We start from the raw sequence: 21,759 nt of genomic DNA, 5'->3' as shown, positions 1-21,759 counted from the left end.
TGCCAAAGCACTCCAGCCTGGGCGACAGCGAGACTCCGTCTCAAAAAAAAAAAAAAAAAAAAAAAGTGATTCTCCTGCCTCAGCCTCCCAAGTAGCTGGGACTACAGATGCACGCCAGAAGCCTGGCTAATTTTTGGTATTTTTAGCAGAGATGGGGTTTTGCCATTTTGTCCAGGCTGGTCTTAAACTGACCTCAGGTGATCCTGACCTCAGGTGATCCACCAGCCTTGGCCTCCCAAAGTGCTGGGATTACAGGCATGAGCCACCATACCTGCTCTCTTTTTCTTTTTTCTCACTTTCTTTCTTTCTTTCATGTATGTATGTATATATGTATTTTGACACAGGGTCTCTCTCTGTAGCCCAGGCTGGAGTGCAGTGGCGTGATCTCAGCTCACTGCAACCTCCGCCTCCTGGGTTCAAGAGATTTTCCTGCCTCAGCCTCCCAAGTAGCTGGGATTATAAGCGCTCACGACCATGCCTGGGTAATTTTTATATTTTTAGTAGAGGTGGGGTTTTGCCATGTTGGCCAGGCTGGTCTTGAACTCCTGGGCCCAAGTGATCCGCCCACCTCGACCTTCCAAACTGTTGAGATTACAGGCGTTAGCCACCATTGCTGGCCTCAATACAACACTTCTGACACAAAATGTGTGGGGGTTGTTTCCCCACATATGAGGCAGTTCTCCAGCAGACACTGTGCCTGGCCCTATTTTTTCATTTTCCTTTGTTTTGTTTTGTTTTGTTTTTTTCAGACAGGGTCTCCTGTCTTCCAGGGTGGAGTACAGTGGTTGCATTCTCGGCTTACTGCAGCTTTGCCCTTCTGGGCTCAAGAGATCCTCTTGGCTGGGCGTGGTGGCTCATGTCCGTAGTCTCAGCACTTTGGGAGGCCAAGGAGGGCAGATCACCTGAGGTCAGCAGTTCAAGACCAACCTGGCCAACATGGCAAAACACCATCTCTACTAAAAATACAAAAATTAGCTGGGCATGGTGGCACATGCTTGGAATCCCAGCTACTGGAGAGGCTGGGGAGCCAAGATCAGGCCACTGCACTCCAGCCTGGGTAACAGAGTGAGATTCCCTCTCAAAAAAAAAAAAAAAAAAAAAAAAAAAGAGATCCTCTTGCCTTAGTCTCCTGGGTAGCTGGGACTATAGACATGTGCCACAACACCTGGCTATTTAAAAAATTTTTTTGTCACCCAGCCAGGCATGGTGGCTCACGCCTGTAATCCCAGCACTTTGGGAGGCCAAGGTGGGTGGATCACAAGGTCAGGAGATTGAGACCATCCTGGCTAACACGGTGAAACCCTATCTCTACTAAAAATACAAAAAATTAGCCGGGTGTGGTGGCAGGCACCTGTAGTCCCAGCTACTCGGGAGGCTGAGGCAGGAGAATGGCGTGAACCCAGGAGGTAGAGCTTGCAGTGAGCTGAGCTTGCACCACTGCACTCCAGCCTGGGCGGCGACAGAGCAAGACTTCGTCTCAAAAACAAACAAACAAACAAACAAAAAATTTGTCGCCCAACCTGGGCAACCCAGTGCCTTAAAAAAAAAAGAAATTATGAGGTTCCTCCCATTTTCATTTATCCATCTGGGTTCATAATACTTAAGAAAACTCCAAAAGAAACATTTTCTCCTCAGGAAGTGCCTACACCACTCTTCCATAGATGGCCCTTCCTTAAAGTTTTTTCTACTAAACATGTTTTTACTACAAAAGTAGTATTGTAGCAGGACAAGCCGCAGACAAAACCCCTCAGACACCGAGTTAAAGAAGGAAGGGCTTTATTTGGCCGGGAGTTTTGGCAAGACTCACGTCTCAAAAAACTGAGCTTCCTGAGTGAGCAATTCCTATCCCTTTTAAGGGCTTACAACTCTAAGGGGGTATGCATGAGAGGGTCGTGATCGATTGAGCAAGCAGGGGGTACGTGACTAGGGGCTGCATGCACTGGTAATCAGATCGGAACAGAACAGGACAGAGATTTTCACAATGCTTTTCCATACAGTGTCTGGAATCTATAGATAACATAACCGGTTAGGTTGAGGGTTGATCTTTAACCAGACCCAGGGCTTGGCGCTGGGCTGTCTGCCTGTGGATTTCATTTCTGCCTTTTAGTTTTTACTTTTTCTTTCTTTGGAGGCAGAAATTGGGCATAAGACAGTATGAGGGGTGGTGTCCTCCCTTAGTATGAGGTTACTTAATAGTGGAATCCACCAAAGAGATGTGTGTGTGTGTGTGTGTGTGTGTGTGTTTTGAGACGGAGTTTCGAGCCCAGGCTGGAGTGTAATGGCACGATCTCGGCTCACGGCAACATCCGCCTCCCAGGTTCAAGCGATTCTCCTGCCTCAGCCTCCCAAGTAGCTGGGATTACAGGTATGTGCCACCACGCCCGGCTAATTTTGTATTTTTAGTAGAGACGGGGTTTCTCTATGTTGGTCAGGCTAGTCTTGAACTCCTGACCTCAGGTGATCCTCCCGCCTTGGCCTCCCAAAGTGCTGCAATTACAGGCATGAGCCACCGCGCCCGGCCAACATGAGTAAGTTCTTTAGTGGTGACTTGTGAGATTTTGGTACACCCATCACCCAACCAGTATACACTGGCACCTTATTTGTAGTCTTTTATCTCTTGCCCACCTCCCACCCTTCCCCTCAACTCCCCAAGCAAGATCATTGTATCATTGTCATGCCTTTGCGTCCTCATAGCTTAGCTCCCACATATCAGTGAAAACATACAATGTTTGATTTTCCATTCCTGAGTTACTTCAATTAGAATAATAGTCTTGCTGGGTGCGGTGGCTCACGCCTGTAATCCCAGCACTTTGAGAGGCCGAGGTGGGCGGATCACGAGGTCAGGAGATCAAGACCATCCTGGCTAACACGGTGAAACCCCATCTCTACTAAATATAAAAAAAAAATTAGCCAGGCGTGGTGGCAGGCGCCTGTAGTCCCAGCTACTCAGGAGGCTGAGGCAGGAGAATGGCGTGAACCTGGGAGGTGGAGCTTGCAGTGAGCCGAGATCACGCCACTGCACTCCAGCCTGGGCAACAGAGCAAGACTCCATCTCCCAAAAAAAAAAAAAAAAAAAGAATAATAGTCTCCAGGCCGGTCGCAGTGGCTCATGCCTGTAATCCCAGTGCTTTGGGAGGCCGGGGCAGGAGGATCACCTGAGGTCAGGAGTTCAAGACCAGCCTGACCAACATGGAGAAACCCTGTCCCTACTAAAAATACAAAAAATTAGGCAGGCGTCGTGGCATATGCCTGTAATCCCAGCCACTCGGGAGGTTGAGGCAGGAGAACTGCTTGAACCTGGGAGGTGGAGGTTGTGGTAAGCCGAGATTGCACCACTGCACTCCAGCCTGGGTAACAAGAGCGAAACTCCGTCTCAGAAAAAAAAGAATTATAGTCTCCAATCTCATCCAGGTTGCTGCAAATGCTGTTAATTCATTTTTACGGGTGAGTAGTATTCCAATGTATAAATACACCACAGTTTCTTTATCCACTTGTTGATTGATGGGCATTTGGGTTTGTTCCACGATTTTGCAATTGCAAATTTTGCTATTTCTGCATTAAAATTTTTTTTTAATTTATTGTAGTAGAGACAAGGTCTCACTGTGTTGCGCAGATTGGTCTTGAACTACTGGGCTCAAGCAAGTGTCCCGGGTTGGCCTCCCAAAGTGCTGGGATTATAAGTATGAGATACCACGTCCAGCCTATTTTTGCAGTTTTTAATCATCAGAAACAATGCTTTGATAAAATACCTTGTAATATATCTTTATAGGCCAGGCGCAGTGGCTCACACCTGTAATCCCAGCACTTCTGGGAGGCTGAGGCAGGTGGATCATGAGGTCAGGAGTTCGAGATCAGCCTGACCAACATAGTGAAACCCCATCTCTACTAAAAATACAAAAATTAGCCAGGTGTGGTGGTAGGCACCTGTAATCCCAGCCACTCAGGAGGCTGAGGCAGGAGAATTGCTTGAACCTGGGAGGCAGAGGTTGCAGTGAGCCGAGATCGCACCACTGCACTCCAGCCTGGGTGACAGAGCAAGACTCCATCTCAAAAGGAAAAAAAAAAAAAAAAAAAAAAGGCAGTAGGTTGTAAACCTATACTTCTTATGATTGGCTGTACATCAGGTGTTCCCACAACCCACTCCCCAGATTTGATTAATTTGCTAGAGTGGCTCATAGAACTCAGGGAAACACTTTACTTAGGTTTACCCATTTATTGTAAAGATATCACAAAATATACAGATGAGCAACTGAATGGAAGAGATGTCTAGGGCAAGGCATGTGGGAAAAAGCTTGGTGATTCCATGCCCTCCCTGGCCCATCCTCCAGGAACCTCTCCACCTCTCCATGTTCAGCTATTCAGAAGCTTCCCAACCCAGTCCTTTTGGGTTTTTATGGAAACTTCATTACGTAGGTATGGTAGATTAAATCACTAGCCATTGGTGATCAATTTAACCTTCAGCCCCTCTCCCCTCCCCAGAGGTTGGGGAGCAGGGCTAAGAGTCCCAACCCTCTCATCATGCTTTGGTCTTTCCAGTGACCAGCTGTCATCCTGATGCTTTCTGGGTGGCCCCAGCCACTAGCTACAGTCAGCATCAGCATACAAAAGATACTTATCATTCCAGAGGTTCAAAGAGTTTTAGAAGCTCTACGTCAGGGAACAGGCATGAAGACCAAATATATATTTCTTGTTTTTTTGTTGTTTTTTTGTTTTTTGTTTTTGAGACAGTCTCGTTCTGTCACCCAGGCTGGAGTGCAATGGCACGCTCACTGCAATCTCTGCCTCCTGGGCTTCAAGCAATTCTCGTGGCTCAGCCTCCCAAGTAGCTGGGATTACAGGCGCCCACCATCATGCCCAACTAATTTTCGTATTTTTAGTAGAAACGGGGTTTCACTGTGTTCGCCAGACTGGTCTCGAACTGCTGACCTCAAGTGATTCACCCGCTTCTGCCTCCCAAAGTGCTGGGATTACAGGCGTGAGCCACCATGCCCAGCCCCAAATAAATCTTTCTTTTTTTTTTTTTGAGACAGAGTCTCACTCTGTCGCCCAGGCTGGAGTGTAGTGGCGCGATCTCAGCTCACTGCAACCTCTGCCTCCCGAGTTCAAGAAATTCTCCTGCCTCAGCCTCCCAAGTAGCTGGGACTACAGGTACATGCCACCATGCCCCGCTAATTTGTGTAATTTTAGTAGAGACAGGGTTTCACCATATTGGTCAGGCTGGTCTCGAACTCCTGACCTTGGGTGCCTCCCAAAGTGCTGGGATGACAGGCATGAGCCACCACCCCCGGCCCCAAATACATATTTCACAATATCACAGAGACAGTGGTATAGTGCGTGGACTTTAGAACCAGACTGGTTTGTGACCTCTGGCAAATTGATCTCTCTCCATTTCTTCATCTACAAAACAGTGATAATAATAGTTTCTTCTTCTTGTACAGTTGTGAGGATTAAGTGAATTAAAAGAATAGTGCCTGGCACACATTATTGTTAATATCAGATATTACCTCCTAGGAGGCCCACAGGTTAGGTGACTGACCCATCTGGAGGCCCTGGGCTTATGAGGGTGGTATTAGGATGTCAACATTTGAATCCAGGTCTTTTAACCTTTTCGGTCAGTCTTTGTACCATGTCATAGCTGCCTCTGGTCACTTCTTGTGGGACTGTTTTTAGTTACCTTTGTAGCAGCCACAACATGGGTACAATGCTGGCCTAAAATAATTATTTGTTGAATGAATAAGTGTTATTTTTTATTAGGAAGTCTCCAAAGGGCATGTTTGCTTAAGTTGTAGGGACAGAGGTTTTCACCTATTTTTCTTTCCTGCCACCTGTATCCCCTCAAGATTTGTTGCTCTGTGCCTTCCCGTAAGTGGTTTCTGATCCTTAGAGAAGCCCTTGGGACGCGGTGGCTCACGCCTGTAATCCTAACACTTTGGGAGGCTGAGGTGGGTGGATCACCTGAGGTCGGGAGTTCAAGACCAGCCTGGGCAACATGGTGAAACCTGTCTCTACTAAAAATACAAAAATTAGCCAGGCGTAGTGGCAGCTGCCTGTGATCCCAGCTACTGGGGAGGCTGAGGCAGGAGAATCGCTTGAACCCGCTGGAGGTTATGGTGAGGCTGGAGGTTGTGGTGAGCCAAGATCGCACCACTGCACTCCAGCCTAGGTGACATAGACTCTGTCTCAAAAAAAAAAAAAAAAAAAAAAAAGAAGCCCTTGGTGGGCTGGGCACAGTGGCTCACGCCTGTAATCCCAGCACTTTTGGAGGCCGAGGCAGGTGGATCACTTGAGGTCAGGAGTTTGAGACCAGCCTGGCCAACATGGTGAAACCCTGTATCTATTAACAATACAAAAATTAGCTGGGCATGGTTGTGCGTGCCTGTAATCACAGCTACTCAGGAGGCTGAGGCCGGAGAATCACTTGAACCTGGGAGGCAGAGGATGCAGTGGGCCAAGATCATGCCACTGTACTCCAGCATGGGCTACGGAGTGAGACTCTGTCTCAAAAAAAAAAAAAAAAAAAAAAGAGAAGGCCTTGGAGGCCTTGGTTGATTTAATTTTTTGCCTCCTGAGCCCTGGGAGGGGCTTCCCTTGACTGTAATTTCTTCTTGTCAATAACTATAATTTCTTGTCAGCCTGCTTCCCTTGACTGTAATTTCTTCTTGTCAATAACTATAAATAGTTTGAGATTTGATAAATTAGACTGCTGCATGTGTATGGATGAGATTCTTGGGGTCATAGATGAATGACGGTTTATTACTCATAGCAACAGCAGTAGCCAGAATATCAGCATTTTTTCCTTTTAACTTTTTTTTTTTTTGAGACAGAGTTTCGCTTTGTCAACCCGGGCTGGAGTGCAATGTTGAGATCTCAGCTCACTGCAACTTCCACCTTCCGGGTTCCAGCAGTTCTCCTCCCTCAGCCTCCTGAGTAGCTAGTATTACAGGCGCCCGCCACCACGCCTGGCTACTTTTTGTAGTTTTAGTAAAGGCGGAGTTTTACCATGTTGGCCAGGCTGGTCTTGAACTCCTGACCTCAGGTAATCCGCCTGCCTCGGCCTCCCAAAGTGCTGGGATTACAGGCGTGAGCCACCACGCCTGGCTGGAGACATTATTTTTATTATACTGGATGGTAAGCATGTATTCACTTTGCTGTGAATGTAGATACTATCTGCCTTCCAAACTTCATTATACAAATATCTTCAAAGAGGTGCCCTGAACAGGTTAGTGCCTTGCCCCCATGACATGCGTAACTCTGAGAGATCCATGCAGAATTGTCCTTTTACTGTTCTCTGCTGCTCTTCTCTACTCTTAGGCTGGCTTGTGTTGGGCAGATAAGTGAACAAGGCACTGAAGATAGGGGAGATACATTGGGCAGTTCCTACCTTCTAGTGTAGGAGAGACAGTCTGGTAGAGGACATAGACATACCACAAATATTTGTAACACAGCAAGTCCTGAGCAGTAAGACATGTGAACCCCTCTAGTACTGCTCTCACCATGAACACTGTTTCTTTTTCTTTCTTTGTTTTTTAATTTGAGACAGAGTCTCACTCTGTTGCCCAAGTTGGAGTGCAGTGGCACAATCTCAGCTCACTGCAACCTCTACCTCTCGGGTTCAAGCAAACCTCCTGCCTCGGCCTCCTGAGTAGCTGGCATTACAGGCATGTGCCACCAAGCCCGGCTAATTTTTGTATTTTTAGTAGAGACAGGGTTTCACCATGTTGGCCAAGCTGGTCTTGAACTCTTGGCCTCAAGTGATCCACCCACCTCAGCTTCCCAAAGTGCTGGGATTACAGGCGTGAGCCCCCACACCCAGCCCAATTTCTTCTTACTAGATGTCTCAGGCTTTGATACTGTTGACTGATCCTTCTTTTTGAAACTTTTAACCTTCCTTGTCACTGTGACCCATTTCTTCCAGGTTTTCCTCTAATCTCTGCCTACTTTTTGGCTTCTTTCCTTATTTGCTTTTTTTTTTTTTCGGAGACAGAGTCTTGCTCTGTCACCAGGCTGGAGTGCAGTGGCGTGATCTCGGCTCACTGCAACCTCTGCCTCCCGGGTTCAAGTGATTCTCCTGCCTCAGCCTCCTGAGTAGCTGGGACTACAGGCGTGTGCCACCATGCCCAGCTAATTTTTGTACTTTTTAGTAGAGACGATGTTTCACCATGTTGGCCAGGCAGGTCTCGATCTCCTGACCTTGTGATTCACCTGCCTTGGCCTCTCAAAGTGCTGGGATTACAGGCGTGAGCCACTGCGCCCGGCCCCCGGCTAATTTTTGTGTTTTTATAGTAGAGATGGGGTTTGTCCACATTGGCCAGGCTGGTCTCAAACTCCTGACCTCAAGTGATCTGCCCGGCCTCCCAAAGTGCTGGGATTACAGCCGTGAGCCACCATCCCCAGCCCTAGCTTGCCTCAAGATGGTAGTGGGCCTCAGGGTTCCAGCTTTAACCCTCTGCTGTTTGGGTAGTATGTTTGACTTATTTTCCCCTATGGCTTACAATTGGCCATTGTTAATGTCCTTTATCTTCTGCAGTTCTGTTCACTGGACATCTTTACTTGGATTTATTCATTATTAGGTGCTTGGGATATTGTGGGTACACAAAGCCATTCATGTAGTCTGAAACTTAAAGTCTCATGCAGGTGGCAGGCATTAATCAAATGATCACATAGAAGAGGTGTTTGATCTGCTAAAGGAGGTCAGGGAAATATTTCCTGAGACAATGACATTTGGACCAATGTCTGAATGATGAAGATAAGTTGGGATTAGAGGTTGAGAGGAGAATCCCTGTCAGGGAGAACAGCCTGTCCAAAGGCCCTGTGGCAGAAAGGAGCATGGCGAGTATGAGGAACTGTAAGGCCAGAGTGTGGCTGGAGTGAGGGAGAATGAGACTTGAGAGATGGACTCGAGAGAGGGGCCAGACCATACAGGGCCTTTTAAGTGCGAGAAATACACTTACCTTTCCAAACCCAAAGAATGGGCTTAGAGGCACGAAGAACAGTGAAAGTGAGACTTTTAATAGGGGTCTGGCAAGATTGGGTGTCTGGTATAATTTATCTCCTAGCATCCAAGTCCCTCCCCCAGTTCCTCATTGGTCGAGTACTATGAGGTTACAATCTTTCCGGATGTCGCCTAAGTTTCATTATCCCCCTTATAAGGTTATATACCCTCTCCCCTTCCCTGCTTTAATTTTAGATTCCCAATAAAGAAACTTTCTTCCCTTTTATGGGCTGACCCCTCCTCTACATTCTGTTCGCTTATCGTGACCTAGGTGGGTGAGCTGTGCGGTTACGTTTGCAGGCTGGCTGCCAGTACTTAGATTTATTATGCCTTGAAAATGGACCATTTAAAGTATTTTCTCACATAATTATATGTAGAGTTTTGTCTGTACCTTAACAAATGGGAAGCTACTGAAGCTTAAACCAGGGGAATATGTTGTCCTGCTTGTTTAAACACAGCAATGGCCGGGTGTGATGGCTCACGCCTGCAATCCCAGCATTTTGGAAGGCTGAGGTGGGAAGATCGCTTGAGCCCAGGAGTTCAAGGCCACCCTGGGCAACAGTGCGAAAACCAGAAAAAAATAAACACAGCAATGCCATGTAGAATAAAAACTCCCTGGTTTTTGGGGAAGAAATCCAAAATATTTAAGTGTGTGGAATTTTGATCACAGTATAAAATATAATAGGGCGCGCTATGCAAATATCACAATCTTTGGCTTTGAATTATCGCTTTCCCTTCACTCTTTGGTTATTCTCGAAGGGCCTTCTTGCTTCGGATCATCGGTCCAAACCGGGCAGTTTCCCTGACGGTTTTTGGCGCTCCGGCGCGCTTTATAGTCGTCAGCTTTAGGCGTGGAGGAAAATGGGGCGGGGTTAGAAAGGAGCTCTGAGTGATTGCATGTTTTGCTACCATATGTTAATTACCGTGATTGCCTAAAGTATCTTCGAAATTTTTAGCTTATTTTAAATGCTTTTTCGAACTTTGGTAGTGGAAAGATAGTTTTTTGAAAAAACACATAGTAATATTTTCGAGAGGAAAATATGCTCACGAAATACTCACCATCAGCATAATATGTGTGAGTTTCTTTCGCATCTGGAAGGCACATAAATGGACATTAAGACTATATTTTCAGCCATTATTTGCATAGTGTGTTACCAGAGGAGTATATCTGAACGTGTAGAACGCTGGTAAGCCACGAGAAGGAGATGTTTGTGTTTTCTCATGGGTGTAATAGTAGTATTTGGTCTTGCGTTATTCTAACTGCCGTTTGCTGTTGGTGACCGTTCTTCTCTAGAGAATGCAGTCTGAGTAGTTCTGGGTTTTTTTTTTTTCCAGGTGTTAATAGTGGTTGGTTTCCTCATGTTTTTGTTTTTTGAGTATAAGGTTATGCCAGATGTGTGTTTTGAGAGATGTGTTGTGTATATATGCATATATTTTAACTTAGGATTGTGCAGAGTGCTTTTTGTGTGTTTTGAGAGATGTGAGATATGTGCATTTTTATTTTTGAGCTGGGGCTTTTTTCTGTGGTCCTGGAGTGCAATGGCGCAATTTTGGCTCATTGCAGCCTCTGCCACTTAAGCAATCCTCATGCTTCAGTTTCTCAAGTAGCTGGGACTATAGGTACGCAGCCAGCCCCGCTAGTTTTTGTATATTTAGTAGAGAGGAGATTTCGCCTTGTTGGCCAGGTTGGTCTCGAGCTCTTGGCCTCAAGTGATCTACCCGAGGAGATTTCACCTTGTTGGCCAGGTTGGTCTCGAGCTCTTGGCCTCAAGTGATCTACCCGCCTCGGCTTCCCAAAGAGCTGGCATTACAGGCGTGAGCCACTGCGCCTCCAGGCTTGTGGGATTTCAATTTTTGTATTTCTTGGTGTTTTTTGGTCTTCTGGAGGACTAAATTTTTTTCTTGGTAGGTAAGGCATGTTTTCCTTTTTTATTTATTTTCCTGGTCATGTTACTACTTTGGCCTTTTTTTTCAGTCCCTTTTAATTATTCACAGACTCATTGTTTGATAGTACTGGAAATTGGTCTGTTTTGTGTGTTTTGTTTTCCCTTGTCGAATTAGTCTTTACACTTTAGTAAGATCTTTTAGGTGAGGACTTGTATTCCAGTGAGCTCTTTTTATGTTATAGCCTTCCTCCCAACACACAGAGTATCTTTAGTCCCTCCCTCATCCTTTCCCATGATTGAGAACCATTTTAATCCATTTTATAATATGCCAGTGTGGTGAACTAAATGCTTCAATGCAACTTTCTGCAAATATTTTTGATGAATAAACGCTGAGTTTGCCTTCCAGTATATCTATGTGCTACTAATGAAGACCTTCTCTGTACTTTTTTTTTAAAAAAGCTCACAGCAATATATGAAAGTACACTATAAAAATATTTAATTCCCCCACCCCCTACCCAGTTCCTTCTCAGGAAATTTTCTGATATTTGCATTGATTCTGATATTTCCTTTGCAGGAATTTATGTTGATGCAGTTAACTCCTTGGGCCAAACAGCACTTTTTGTTGCGGCGTTATTGGGCCTTAGGAAATTCGTTGATGTTCTGGTGGATTATGGATCAGATCCAAATCAGTAAGTACAATAATATTGATGTCTAGAAAATAGGGGTTGTGCTGTTAAGATGAGTTTGTTTAGAAACTAATTAGAAAAACGTTTGGCCGGGTGCGGTGTCTCATACCTATAATCCCAGCACTTTGGGAGGCCAAGGCGGGCAGATCACGAGGTCAGGAGTTAGAGACTAGCCTGACCAACATGGTGAAACCCTGCCTCTACTAAAAATACAAAAAATTAGCCGGGCGTGGTGGCGCATGCCTGTAATCCCAGCTACTTGGGAGGCTGAGACAGGAGAATCATTTGAACCCGGGAGGTGGAGGTTGCAGTGAGCCGAGATTGCGCCATTGTACCCCAGCCTGGGCAACAAGAGCGAGACTCAGTCTCAAAATAAAAAAAAAAAAGGGTGAATTTTGCCTGACTCTTATAGCTGTGGTTTAAAAGAATCAGAGTTTAGGCCGGGCATGGTGGCTCACGCCTGTAATCCCAGCACTTTGGGAGGCCGAGGTGGGAAGAGCAAAACTCCGTCAAAAAAAAAAAAAAAAAAAAAAAAAGGAAAAAAAAAAAAACACGAAACACGAAAAGAATCGGAGTTTAATAGTTGGTCTAAATTTTATTTATTTATTTATTTATTTTTTTCAGATGGAGTCTAGCTCTGTCGCCCAGGCTGGAGTGCAGTGGTGCGATCTCGGCTCACTGCAAGCTCCGCCTCCCGAGTTCACGCCATTCTCTTGCCTCAGCCTCCTGAGGAGCTGGGACTACAGGCACCTGCCACCACGCCGGGCTAATTTTTTGTATTTTTAGTAGAGACGGGGTTTCATGATGCTAGCCAGGATGGTCTCAGGATGGTCTCAATCTCCTGACCTCGTGATCTGCCCGCCTTGGCCTCCCAAAGTGCTGGGATTACAGGCGTGAGCCACCGTGCCCGGCCAATAGTTGGTCTAAATTTTAATATGAAACAGTAACACAGTGAATCAGTGACAGGTGAACATCTACTTTTTTTTTTTTTTTTTCCTGACACATGGTCTGCCTCTGTCGCCCAGGCTGGAGTGCAGTGGCAGGATCTTGGCTCACTGCAGCCTCTGCCACCCGGCTGCAAGCAATTCTCCTGCCTCAGCCTCCCTAGTAGCTGGGATTACAAGTGGGCACCACCAGGCCTGGCTAATTTTTTGTATTTTTAGTAGAGACAGGGTGTTGCCATGTTGGCCAGGCTGGTCTCGAACTCCTGGCCTCCATCCACCTTGGCCTCCCACAGTACTGGGATTACAGGTGTGAGCCACTGTACTTGGCCGAACATCTCTTTTTGTGAAGCACTTCGGCTTTTGCTAGGGCCTTCTCAAATATTAGCTTATTTGACACCTTCTTGACAGAGAAGGGAGAGTGGGTGGTGGATATTTTTCAGTTCCCATTAAACAGAACCAGAAACTGGGGTTTTGGGCACTTAAGTGATTCAAGCTGATTTTCACAGGAATGCTAGAATATGAACAATCATAAAAGTCTTTCCCATCTTACTTAAGGAGGCTCTGTTTAATGTACCTGCTTAAATTATTGATATTGGAAGCTTTTGTACTTTTTTTTTTTTTTTTCTTGTGATGGAGTCTTGCTCTGTCACCCAGGCTGGAGTGCAGTGGCGCTACTACGGCTCACTGCAACCTCCGCCTCCCGTGTTCAAGTGATTCTTCTGCCTCAGCCTTCCAAGTAGCTGGGATTACAGGCACGTGCCACCACACCCAGCTAATTTTTGTAGTCTTTTTTTTTTTTTTTTTTTTTGAGACAGAGTCTCACTCTGTTGCCCAGGCTGGAGTGCAGTGGCGCAATCTCGGCTCATTGCAATCTGTGCCTCCGAGGTTCAAGTGATTCTCCTGCCTCAGTCTCCCTAGTAGCTGGGACTACAAGCGCGTGCCACCACACCCAGCTAATGTTTTATATTTTCAGTAGAGACGGGGTTTCACTGTGTTAGCTAGGATGGTCTCCATCTCCTGACCTCATGATCCGCCCGCCTTAGCCTCCCAAAGTGCTGGGATTACAGGCATGAGCCACTGCGCCCGGCCTAATTTTTGTATTCTTAGTAGAGGCAGGGTTTCACTATGTTGGTCAGGCTGGTCTCAAACTCTTGACCTCATGGTCCGCCCGCCTCAGTCTCCCAAAGTGCTGGGATTACAGATGTGAGCCACCGTGCCGAGCAGCTTTTGTATTTTATGTATGTGTGTTGTGGAGGGATTGGTTATAAAATTGCTTAGGGGAAGAAAACTTGGAAGCTTAGAAAAGCAGAAAGAAAAAAGCCAATCAGTATGAGAATTAAGTAACCAGAGGTAACTTAAAACAATGAACATTTTGTTGTGTTTCCTTCCAGAATTTTTCTAGACTCACACACGCTCTACTGGCTCTACCGTATTGTTTAATTTCAAAGCCCGGAGAGAAAGGGGTCAGCCAGATGCAGTAGCTCACACCTGTAATCCCAGCAATTTGGGAGGTGAGGTGGGAGGATTGCTCGAGCCCAGGAGTTTGAGACTAGCCTGGGCAACAGAGACCCTGTCTATACCCCAAAAAAAAAAAAAAAAAAAAAAGGTGGCATGGGGGCTGGCTCACCTGATGTTTGCATATACCCATGTTGTAGGGAGGCCATATTGGGACAGTCTGCAGTTCTTCAGCAAAAATGCAACATTTTCTTTTTTCTTCAGTTTTTCCCACTTTTTTTTTTTTTTTTTTTTTGAGATAGAGTCTTGCTCTGTCACCCAGGCTGGAGTGCAGTGGCATGATCTTGGCTCACTGCAACCTCCGCCTCCCAGGTGCAAGCGATTCTCCTGCCTCATCCTCCCGAGTAGCTGGGATTACAGGTGCCCACCACCACAGCTGGCTAATTTTGTATTTTTAGTAGAGATGCGGTTTCACCTTGTTGGCCAGGCTGATCTCAAACTCCTGACCTCAGGTGATCCACCAGCCTCCGCCTTCCAAAGTGCTGAGATTACAGGCATGAGCCACCATGCCCGGCCATTTCCCACTTCTTTTAGTTACTGAAACAAGGTGTATAAACATCGCCTTGAGTGATATAGTCATGACCATCATCACTTTCATATTCTGTATGACAGTATAATTCTGTTCAGTAAACATAAACCATTTTTTAAAAGCCTGTATAAAAAAATACAGATAAAAATTGAAACATTTTATAGTCATCTGCATTTACAACTGCTTTGTCCAGGCTTAAAGCTGATTTCTTTAAAGATCAAACCATTCAAACCTTTAATTTTCAAGATCAGGGAATTGAGACTAGCCCATAATATGGTACATAGTATTAATGACACAGCTGAGATCAGGAAGGAGCCCAGCTTCTGAAGATCTCAGAGTTTAAAGAAGTTCCCTTTTTCAAGTGTCCAGGAAGGACACTTGTAATGCCAGGCAATGCCAGGAAGGAAGTGGAAAGGGACAAGAACAAGAGAGGATGGCAAACCCCTATGGCTTTGTATTTTCTGGTTGGGAACATTTTCATGTGACTTAAAAAATATCTGATGATTGGCTGCATAGAGGTACCAGGAAAAAAAGTTTTAAAAAAATTTTTATCTGATCAAGGTGAAGGGGAATTTCTGGGAGGAGGCTTTATTCCTTTTTTTGTTTTTGATGAAGTCTCACTCTGTTTTCCAGGTGGAGCGCAGTGGTGCGATCTTGGCTCACTGCAACCTCTGCTTCCTGGGTTCAAGCGATTCTCCTGCCTCACCCTCCCGAGTACCTGGGGCTACAGGCGTGTGCCACCACACCTGACTAATTTTTGTATTTTTAGTTTTGCCATGTTGTCCAGGCTGGTCTTGAATTCCTGACCTCAGGTGATCCATCTGCCTCAGCCTCTCAAAGTGCTGGGATTTTAGGTGTGAGCCACCACACCCAGCCAGGAGGCTTTTTTTTTTTTTTTTTTTGAGATGGAGTCTCACCCTGTCGCCCAGGCTGGAGTGCAGTGGCACGGTCTTGGCTCACTGCAGCCTCTGCCTACAGGGTTCCAGCAATTCTCCTGCCTCAGCCTTCCAGGTAGCTGGGATTACAAGCACACGCCACTATGGCCGGCTAATTTTTGTTTGTATTTTTAGTAGAGACGGGGTTTCACCATGTTGGCTAAGCTGGTCTCGAACTCCTGACCTCAGATGATCCACCCGCCTCGGCCTCCCGATGTGCTAGGATTACAGGCATGAGCCACCGCACCCAGCCAGGAGGCTTTATTCCTATACGCTCAGTGGAAACGCTGTGATGGACTGGACCTATTGAAGTCACAAATCAGATGCTTACTGGACCAAGTAACTGGGTTTAGGTTTTCTCTGAGGAGGGTCAGGGATCTATTGCTGTTGGGCAGGAAAGGGGGGCAGGAAAGGGAGCCAGGAAAGCCAGATCTTCCGAATTTCCAAGAGCCGGAAATCCCAGTTTTTAATTTGAAATCTCCCAAATGTTGCCGGGCACAGTGGCTCACGCCTGTAATCCCGGCACTTTGGAAGTCCAGGGTGGGTGGATCATGAGGTCAGGAGATCGAGACCATCCTTGTCAACATGGTGAAACCCTGTCTCTACTAAAAATAAAAATAAAAAAAAAATTAGCCAGCCATGGTGGTGGGCACCTGTAGTCCAAGCTACTCAGGAGACTCAGGCAGGAGAATATCTTCAACCCAGGAGGCGGAGGTTGCAGTGAGCCAAGATTGCGCCACTGCACTCCAGCCTGGGCGGCAGACAGAGACTCTCTCTCAAAATAAATAAACAAATAAATGAAAGCTCCCAAATGTTAAATATTGCCAAATATTTCAATTTTTTTGAACACTGTGTGTACCAAATAAAATAAACTTCTGAGTTGGCTAGGCAGAGACTCCAGTTTTTAGGCTTTACAATAAATAAATATGATAGTACACATTTTGTTACCAGGTGGACCTGGATTCTCTTGTAAGCTTAGCTGGGTATAAATCATTATTCCTTTCCTCCTTAGCATTCATGAGAAATGAGAAGTAATATCATCTGTCTCCTAACCCAGCTTTCTTACTGTTTGTGGGAGGAATGATTAGAAGATGGTAAGACAGGCTGGGCACAGTGGCTCATGCCTGTAATCCCAGCACTTTGGGGGGCTGAGGCGGGCAGATCACCTGAGGTCAGGAATTTGAGACCAGCCTGGCCAACATGATGAAACTTCGTCTCTACTAAAAATACAAAAGTTACCTGAGCATGATGGCAGGTGCCTGTAATTCCAGCTACTCGGGAGGCTGAGGCAGGAGAATCTCTTGAACACTAGAGGCAGAGGTTGCAGTGAGCCGAGATTGCACCATTGTACTGCAGCCTGGGGGACAAGAGCGAGACTTCGTCTCAAAAAAAGAAAAAAAAAACCCAAAAAACAATAAAGAAGATGGTAAGACATTATACAAAGCTGTTTTTGCAGCAAGGAGGATATTGTGGTTCCCACGATGCAGTGTGCTGGACTGCTTCTCTGCCCAGCAGTGGGAGAGAGCCTACAGTGAGAACCAATGGGATCAGTGGTTCCTATATGCCTGTGTGCAGGCCAGCCTCATTAGTATCACCAGGGGAATTTGAAAAACAAAACCAAACCAAACCACATTCCTGGGTCCTGTGCTTGCAGATTTTGTTTCAGTCAGTGTAAGGTGTAGTCTGAGAATCTGTGCTTTTGACAGATATCCCAGTGGATTATTAACTAAATTATGATACACCCATTCATTGGCATACTATGTAGCTGTTAAAAAGAATGGAGATGGCTTGTAGTTTCTCACTTGATCTTAGCCAAAAGGCCAAGAAGCGATGGCTTGTAGTTTCTCATATGGAAATTTCTCCAAGATAGATTCTTAAATGAAAATATGAAGGCTGGGCGCGGTGGCTCACTCTTGTAATCCCAGCACTTTGGGAGGCTGAGGTGGGTAGATCACCTGAGGTCAGGAGTTTGAGACCAGCCTGGCCAACATGGTGAAACCCTGTCTCCACTAAAAATACAAAAATTAACTGGGCATGGGTGGCGGGCACCTATAATCCCAGCTACTCAGGAGGCTGAGGCAGAAGAACCACTTGAGCCTGGGAGGCGGAGGTTGCAGTGAGCCGAGATCACGCCATTGCACTCTAGCCTGGGTGACAAGAGCAAAACTCCGTCTCAAAAAAAAAAAAAAAAAAAGAAAGAAAGAAAAAAGAAAATATGTAGATACAGAAGAGTTTGTATAGTGTATTCAGAGTCTCGCTCTGTCTCCCAGGCTGGAGTGCAGTGGCATGATCTCGGCTCACTGCAAGCTCTGCCTCCCGGGTTTTATGCCATTACGCCATTCTTAGCCTCAGCCTCCCGAGTAGCTGGGACTACAGGTATGCACCACCTACGCCCGGCTAATTTTTTTGTATTTTTAGTAGACACAGGGTTTCACCGCGTTAGCCAGGATGGCCTCGATCTCCTGACCTCGTGATCTGCCCGCCTCGGCCTCCCAAAGTGCTGGGATTACAGGCGTGAGCCACCACACCTGGCCTGTATAGTGTATTCTTATTTATACTTGTATATACATAGAACATTTCCAGAAGGATACAAAAACTTGTAATAGTAATTGCATCTTGGTAAGAGAACTGGGTGTCTGGAGTTGGATGACTTTTTTCTTATCTTCTCTTCATCATCCTTTTCTTTCTCCTCCTCCTCCTCCCCCTCCCCTTCCCTCCCCCTCCTCCTCTTCTTCTTCTCCTTCTTCATCTTCTCCTTCTTCTCCTCCTCCTCCTTCTTCTCCTTCTTTCTTCTTCTTTTTTTTTCCCTTCCTCCTCCTCCTATTTGTGTTTCTTTTTCAGTTAAAGAGAGAAAGTTCCCTGGTGATTCTGATGTGTAGCCAGGTTAGGAAACTAAGGCTATACATCATATCCTCACCATATCCTGGACACATTAAAGGCTGTCCCTTCATGCCTCAGACAGTTTACTGGCTTTGTTGAAATTTTTCTGAGGTGAAATTTTTCTGAGGTGTAGATCCTTGACTGCATTGCTGATGCCAAGGTTTTGTGCTCTACCACAGGATTTTTTTGGGGGGCTGTGGGGAGACATTCTCAAACGAGAGAGGTGGCGCCTTGTTAGGCTGTGCTTGACTAGCCTGATCCCAGGACACTGCAGGTGTGAAGACATTGTTTCTGGGCAGCCAATATCAGAGTGCTGGGGAAAGAAAATTGGATTTGGAACCAGATCTATGCCTGGGAATGAACCTCAGCTTTGCCGTTTTGTTTCCTCATCTGTAAATTGGGAAATGATACTTCCTTGAAGGGTTGAGTGAAGGAGGGAAAAAAAGGGATTGTGTGTGTGTGTGTGTGTGTGTGTGTGTGTACAGAAAGTTCCTGTGGGCACAGACAGGGGCCTCACAAATGATGTTGTTATATTCCTCGTCACCAACGTTGCCTTGTAGAATGGGAGCCCTGTGTTGCACGCTGAGCCCCGCTCCATGGAATGCAGGAGCATTGCCATGGACATCAATTGTACTCATCTCCCTCCCCAGCCGCTGCTTTGATGGGAGCACCCCTGTCCATGCAGCAGCATTTTCGGGCAATCAGTGGATCCTTAGCAAACTGCTGGATGCAGGAGGTGACCTGCGACTCCACGACGAGAGGGGTCAAAACCCGAAGACTTGGGCTTTGACAGCAGGAAAGGAGCGTAGCACCCAGGTAAGGGTGGGTCCCACTCTGTAGCCATGCCCACTAGAAGAGTACTGGGCTGAGAGTCAGGCTCCCAGTGGTCAGCACAGAGTGTACAGTGGCCTTAGTATTGGTACTGGAGTCTCAGGCTTGGATCGAAGCAAATTAGCCAGCTGCGAAACTTCCGGCAGGTCTAGTGAACCTTTCTACTCATCGTATTCGATGGGAAAGGCAAACAACTGTAATTTTGTCTGACCCATTTAACTAGCACTTACCATGACTCAGATGTTGTTTTAAATGTTTTTTATATATTAACTCAATCTTCACAACAACCTCTCAGGTAAGTACTATTATTGTCCTTATTGTACAGGTGGGGAAACTGAGGCCCACTGACATTAAGTAACTTTGCTTGGCAGGTGGGAATTTTTTTTTTTTTTTTGGGGGGGGGGAAGGAGTCTTGCCCAGGCTGGAGTGCAGTGGCGCGAGCTCAGCTCACTGCAACCTCCGCCTCCTGGGTTCAAGCAATTCTCCTGCCTCAGCCTCCTGAGTAGCTCAGATTACAAGCATGCACCACCACACTCAGCTAACTTTTGTATTTTGAGTAAAGACGGGGTTTCTCCATGTTGGCCAGGCTGTTCTCGAACTCCTGACTCAGGTGATTCGCCCACCTTGGCCTCCCAAAGTGCTGGAATTACAGGCATGAGCCACTGCACCCAGCTGGTGTGATGTGTTTTAATGAAGACTAAATAACATAAACGTAAAACTCAAAGGGCAGGTACAGTGCCAGGCCCCTCTGTGTGCAGTCTCCTTTCTGGGGCTCCTGCTTATTAAAGCTGTTGGGCCTTGGACCAGCAAATTTTACTCGTCTTGGCCTTGGTTTCCTCATCTGTTGAAGGAGGGAGTTGGAGGAAATTGTTTCCCTAAAGCCTCTCCCTGAAAACATTCCATACCTCTACAAAATCACCTGGGCCCTTTCCTTTTGAGAGATTTTTCTGTTGGGGGCTCTCAGCTCCTCGGACCACTTATCTTCATACCCAAGCTTCCATTCCATTGAGAACTCGTGCGCCCGCACTGGGCATCTCTGCGATGTTTTGCAGATAGTGGAGTTCATGCAGCGCTGTGCCTCACACATGCAGGCCATCATCCAGGGCTTCTCTTACGACCTCCTGAAGAAGATAGACTCCCCGCAGCGGCTTGTCTACAGCCCGTCCTGGTGTGGGGGCCTCGTGCAGGGGTGAGTACTGCCTCGAGCAGAGTGGGATAGTCTCCATCACCCAGCCTTCCTTGTGGGAGCCCTGCAGCATGGGTTGCCTCAGTTCCTCCACATCAGTGCCCTCTGGCATCTGGCCCATCCAAAGGGGTGTGCTTGGAAAGAAAAGGCTTGGCCTTGATGAAGGAAGGCCAGAGGATCACCTTTCACCCTCTCTCCCCTCTCCCTGAGAAGGTGTGAGAGGAATGAGTGTGGGCTCTGGTGGAAACCACCCTGTGGTTAGCAGAAGGAGAACATCTCAGGTCTGAGGAGCCCAGCAGAAAACCCTTACCCAGCAGGACACCTGGCTGGCTTTTTTGTCATCTCCTGAACCACAGAAAGAGTGTTCCTTTATTACTAAGGTTGCAAAAGACCACAAATGCTTAACTTACGGTTTCTTGGGCTATTTTCAGCTGATACGAGAGACTTGCTGCCAGCTGGATGGGCAGCCCCCTCTTCTCCCATCACAGCTGCAGGAGGTGGGCTCCATGCTTTTCTCCATGCTCAGGGTTAAGCTTGGAAGGGAGGAGTGTCATTTTAACTTCTCTGGGATTGGTTGACTTAGGGTTTGTATGTAGAGAATCCTTCCCATTTGGCTTTCCTCTGATGGCATCTCTTTCTGTAAGCAGGGTAGCTGGGCTCACCACACTTTTGCAGGCTTCCTTGTCCTGTCATTCATGCACTTTGAGTCCTGGCTTTCCTCTGATGATTGGATGCTGCTGGCTTCTCAGGCGAGATGAGTTCATGATTCCGTTAACTCCTAACGGCTGTGCTGCCTGCCACTCTGGCCAGTTTTGGCTCTTTGCTCAGCATCCAGAATGACCTTTTAAAAATGGAAATCAGGTGGCTGGGTACAGTGGCTCACACCTGTAATCACTTTTGGAGGTTGAGGTGGGTGGATCACCTGAAGTCAGGAGTTCGAGACCAGCCTGGCCAACAGGGTGAAACCCCCATCTCTACTAAAAATACAAAAATTAGCCGGGTGTGGTGGCATGCACCTGTAATCCCAGCTACTCAGGAGGCTGAGGCAGGCGAATCACTTGAACCCAGGAGGCGGAGGTTGCAGTGAGCCGAGATCGCACCACTGCACTCCAGCCTGGGTGACAGAGCAACACACTGTCTCAAAAAAAAAAATATTAGCCGAGTGTGTTGGTGTGCTCCTCATAGTTCCAGCTACTCTGGAGGCTGAGGTGAGAGGATCACTTGAATCTGGGAGGTGGAGGTTGCAGCAAGCCAAGATCATGCAACTGCACTCCAAACTGGGTGACAGAGCGAGATCCTGTCTCAAAAAATAAAGTAATCAAATAAAACTAAAATAATGGAAATCAGGTTGTACCACTCTGCTAAAACTCCTTAA

General features: G+C 46.6%; 1 protein-coding gene and 1 pseudogene across 2 annotated transcripts in view; both read left to right on the top strand.

Moving 5' to 3' along the window:
- Positions 1–21,759, top strand: part of TEX14 (testis expressed 14, intercellular bridge forming factor) — a 141,637-nt gene that overhangs the window by 54,786 nt on the left and 65,092 nt on the right. For both annotated transcript variants that reach the window (XM_003817371.5, XM_034942579.3), the window contains exons 3-5: positions 11,453–11,567; positions 19,018–19,183; positions 20,251–20,387. In XM_003817371.5, the coding sequence (XP_003817419.3) occupies positions 11,453–11,567; positions 19,018–19,183; positions 20,251–20,387 (418 nt within the window). The remainder of the gene's footprint in view (positions 1–11,452; positions 11,568–19,017; positions 19,184–20,250; positions 20,388–21,759) is intronic.
- Positions 10,109–10,305, top strand: LOC112437704 (small nucleolar RNA U3; annotated as a pseudogene).

The sequence above is a fragment of the Pan paniscus genome, chromosome 19 (genome assembly GCF_029289425.2).
Source record: "Pan paniscus chromosome 19, NHGRI_mPanPan1-v2.0_pri, whole genome shotgun sequence".
NCBI lineage: Eukaryota > Metazoa > Chordata > Mammalia > Primates > Hominidae > Pan > Pan paniscus.
The sequence above is the reverse complement of the archived record's forward strand: the minus strand, read 5'-3'. Positions and strand labels throughout refer to the sequence as shown.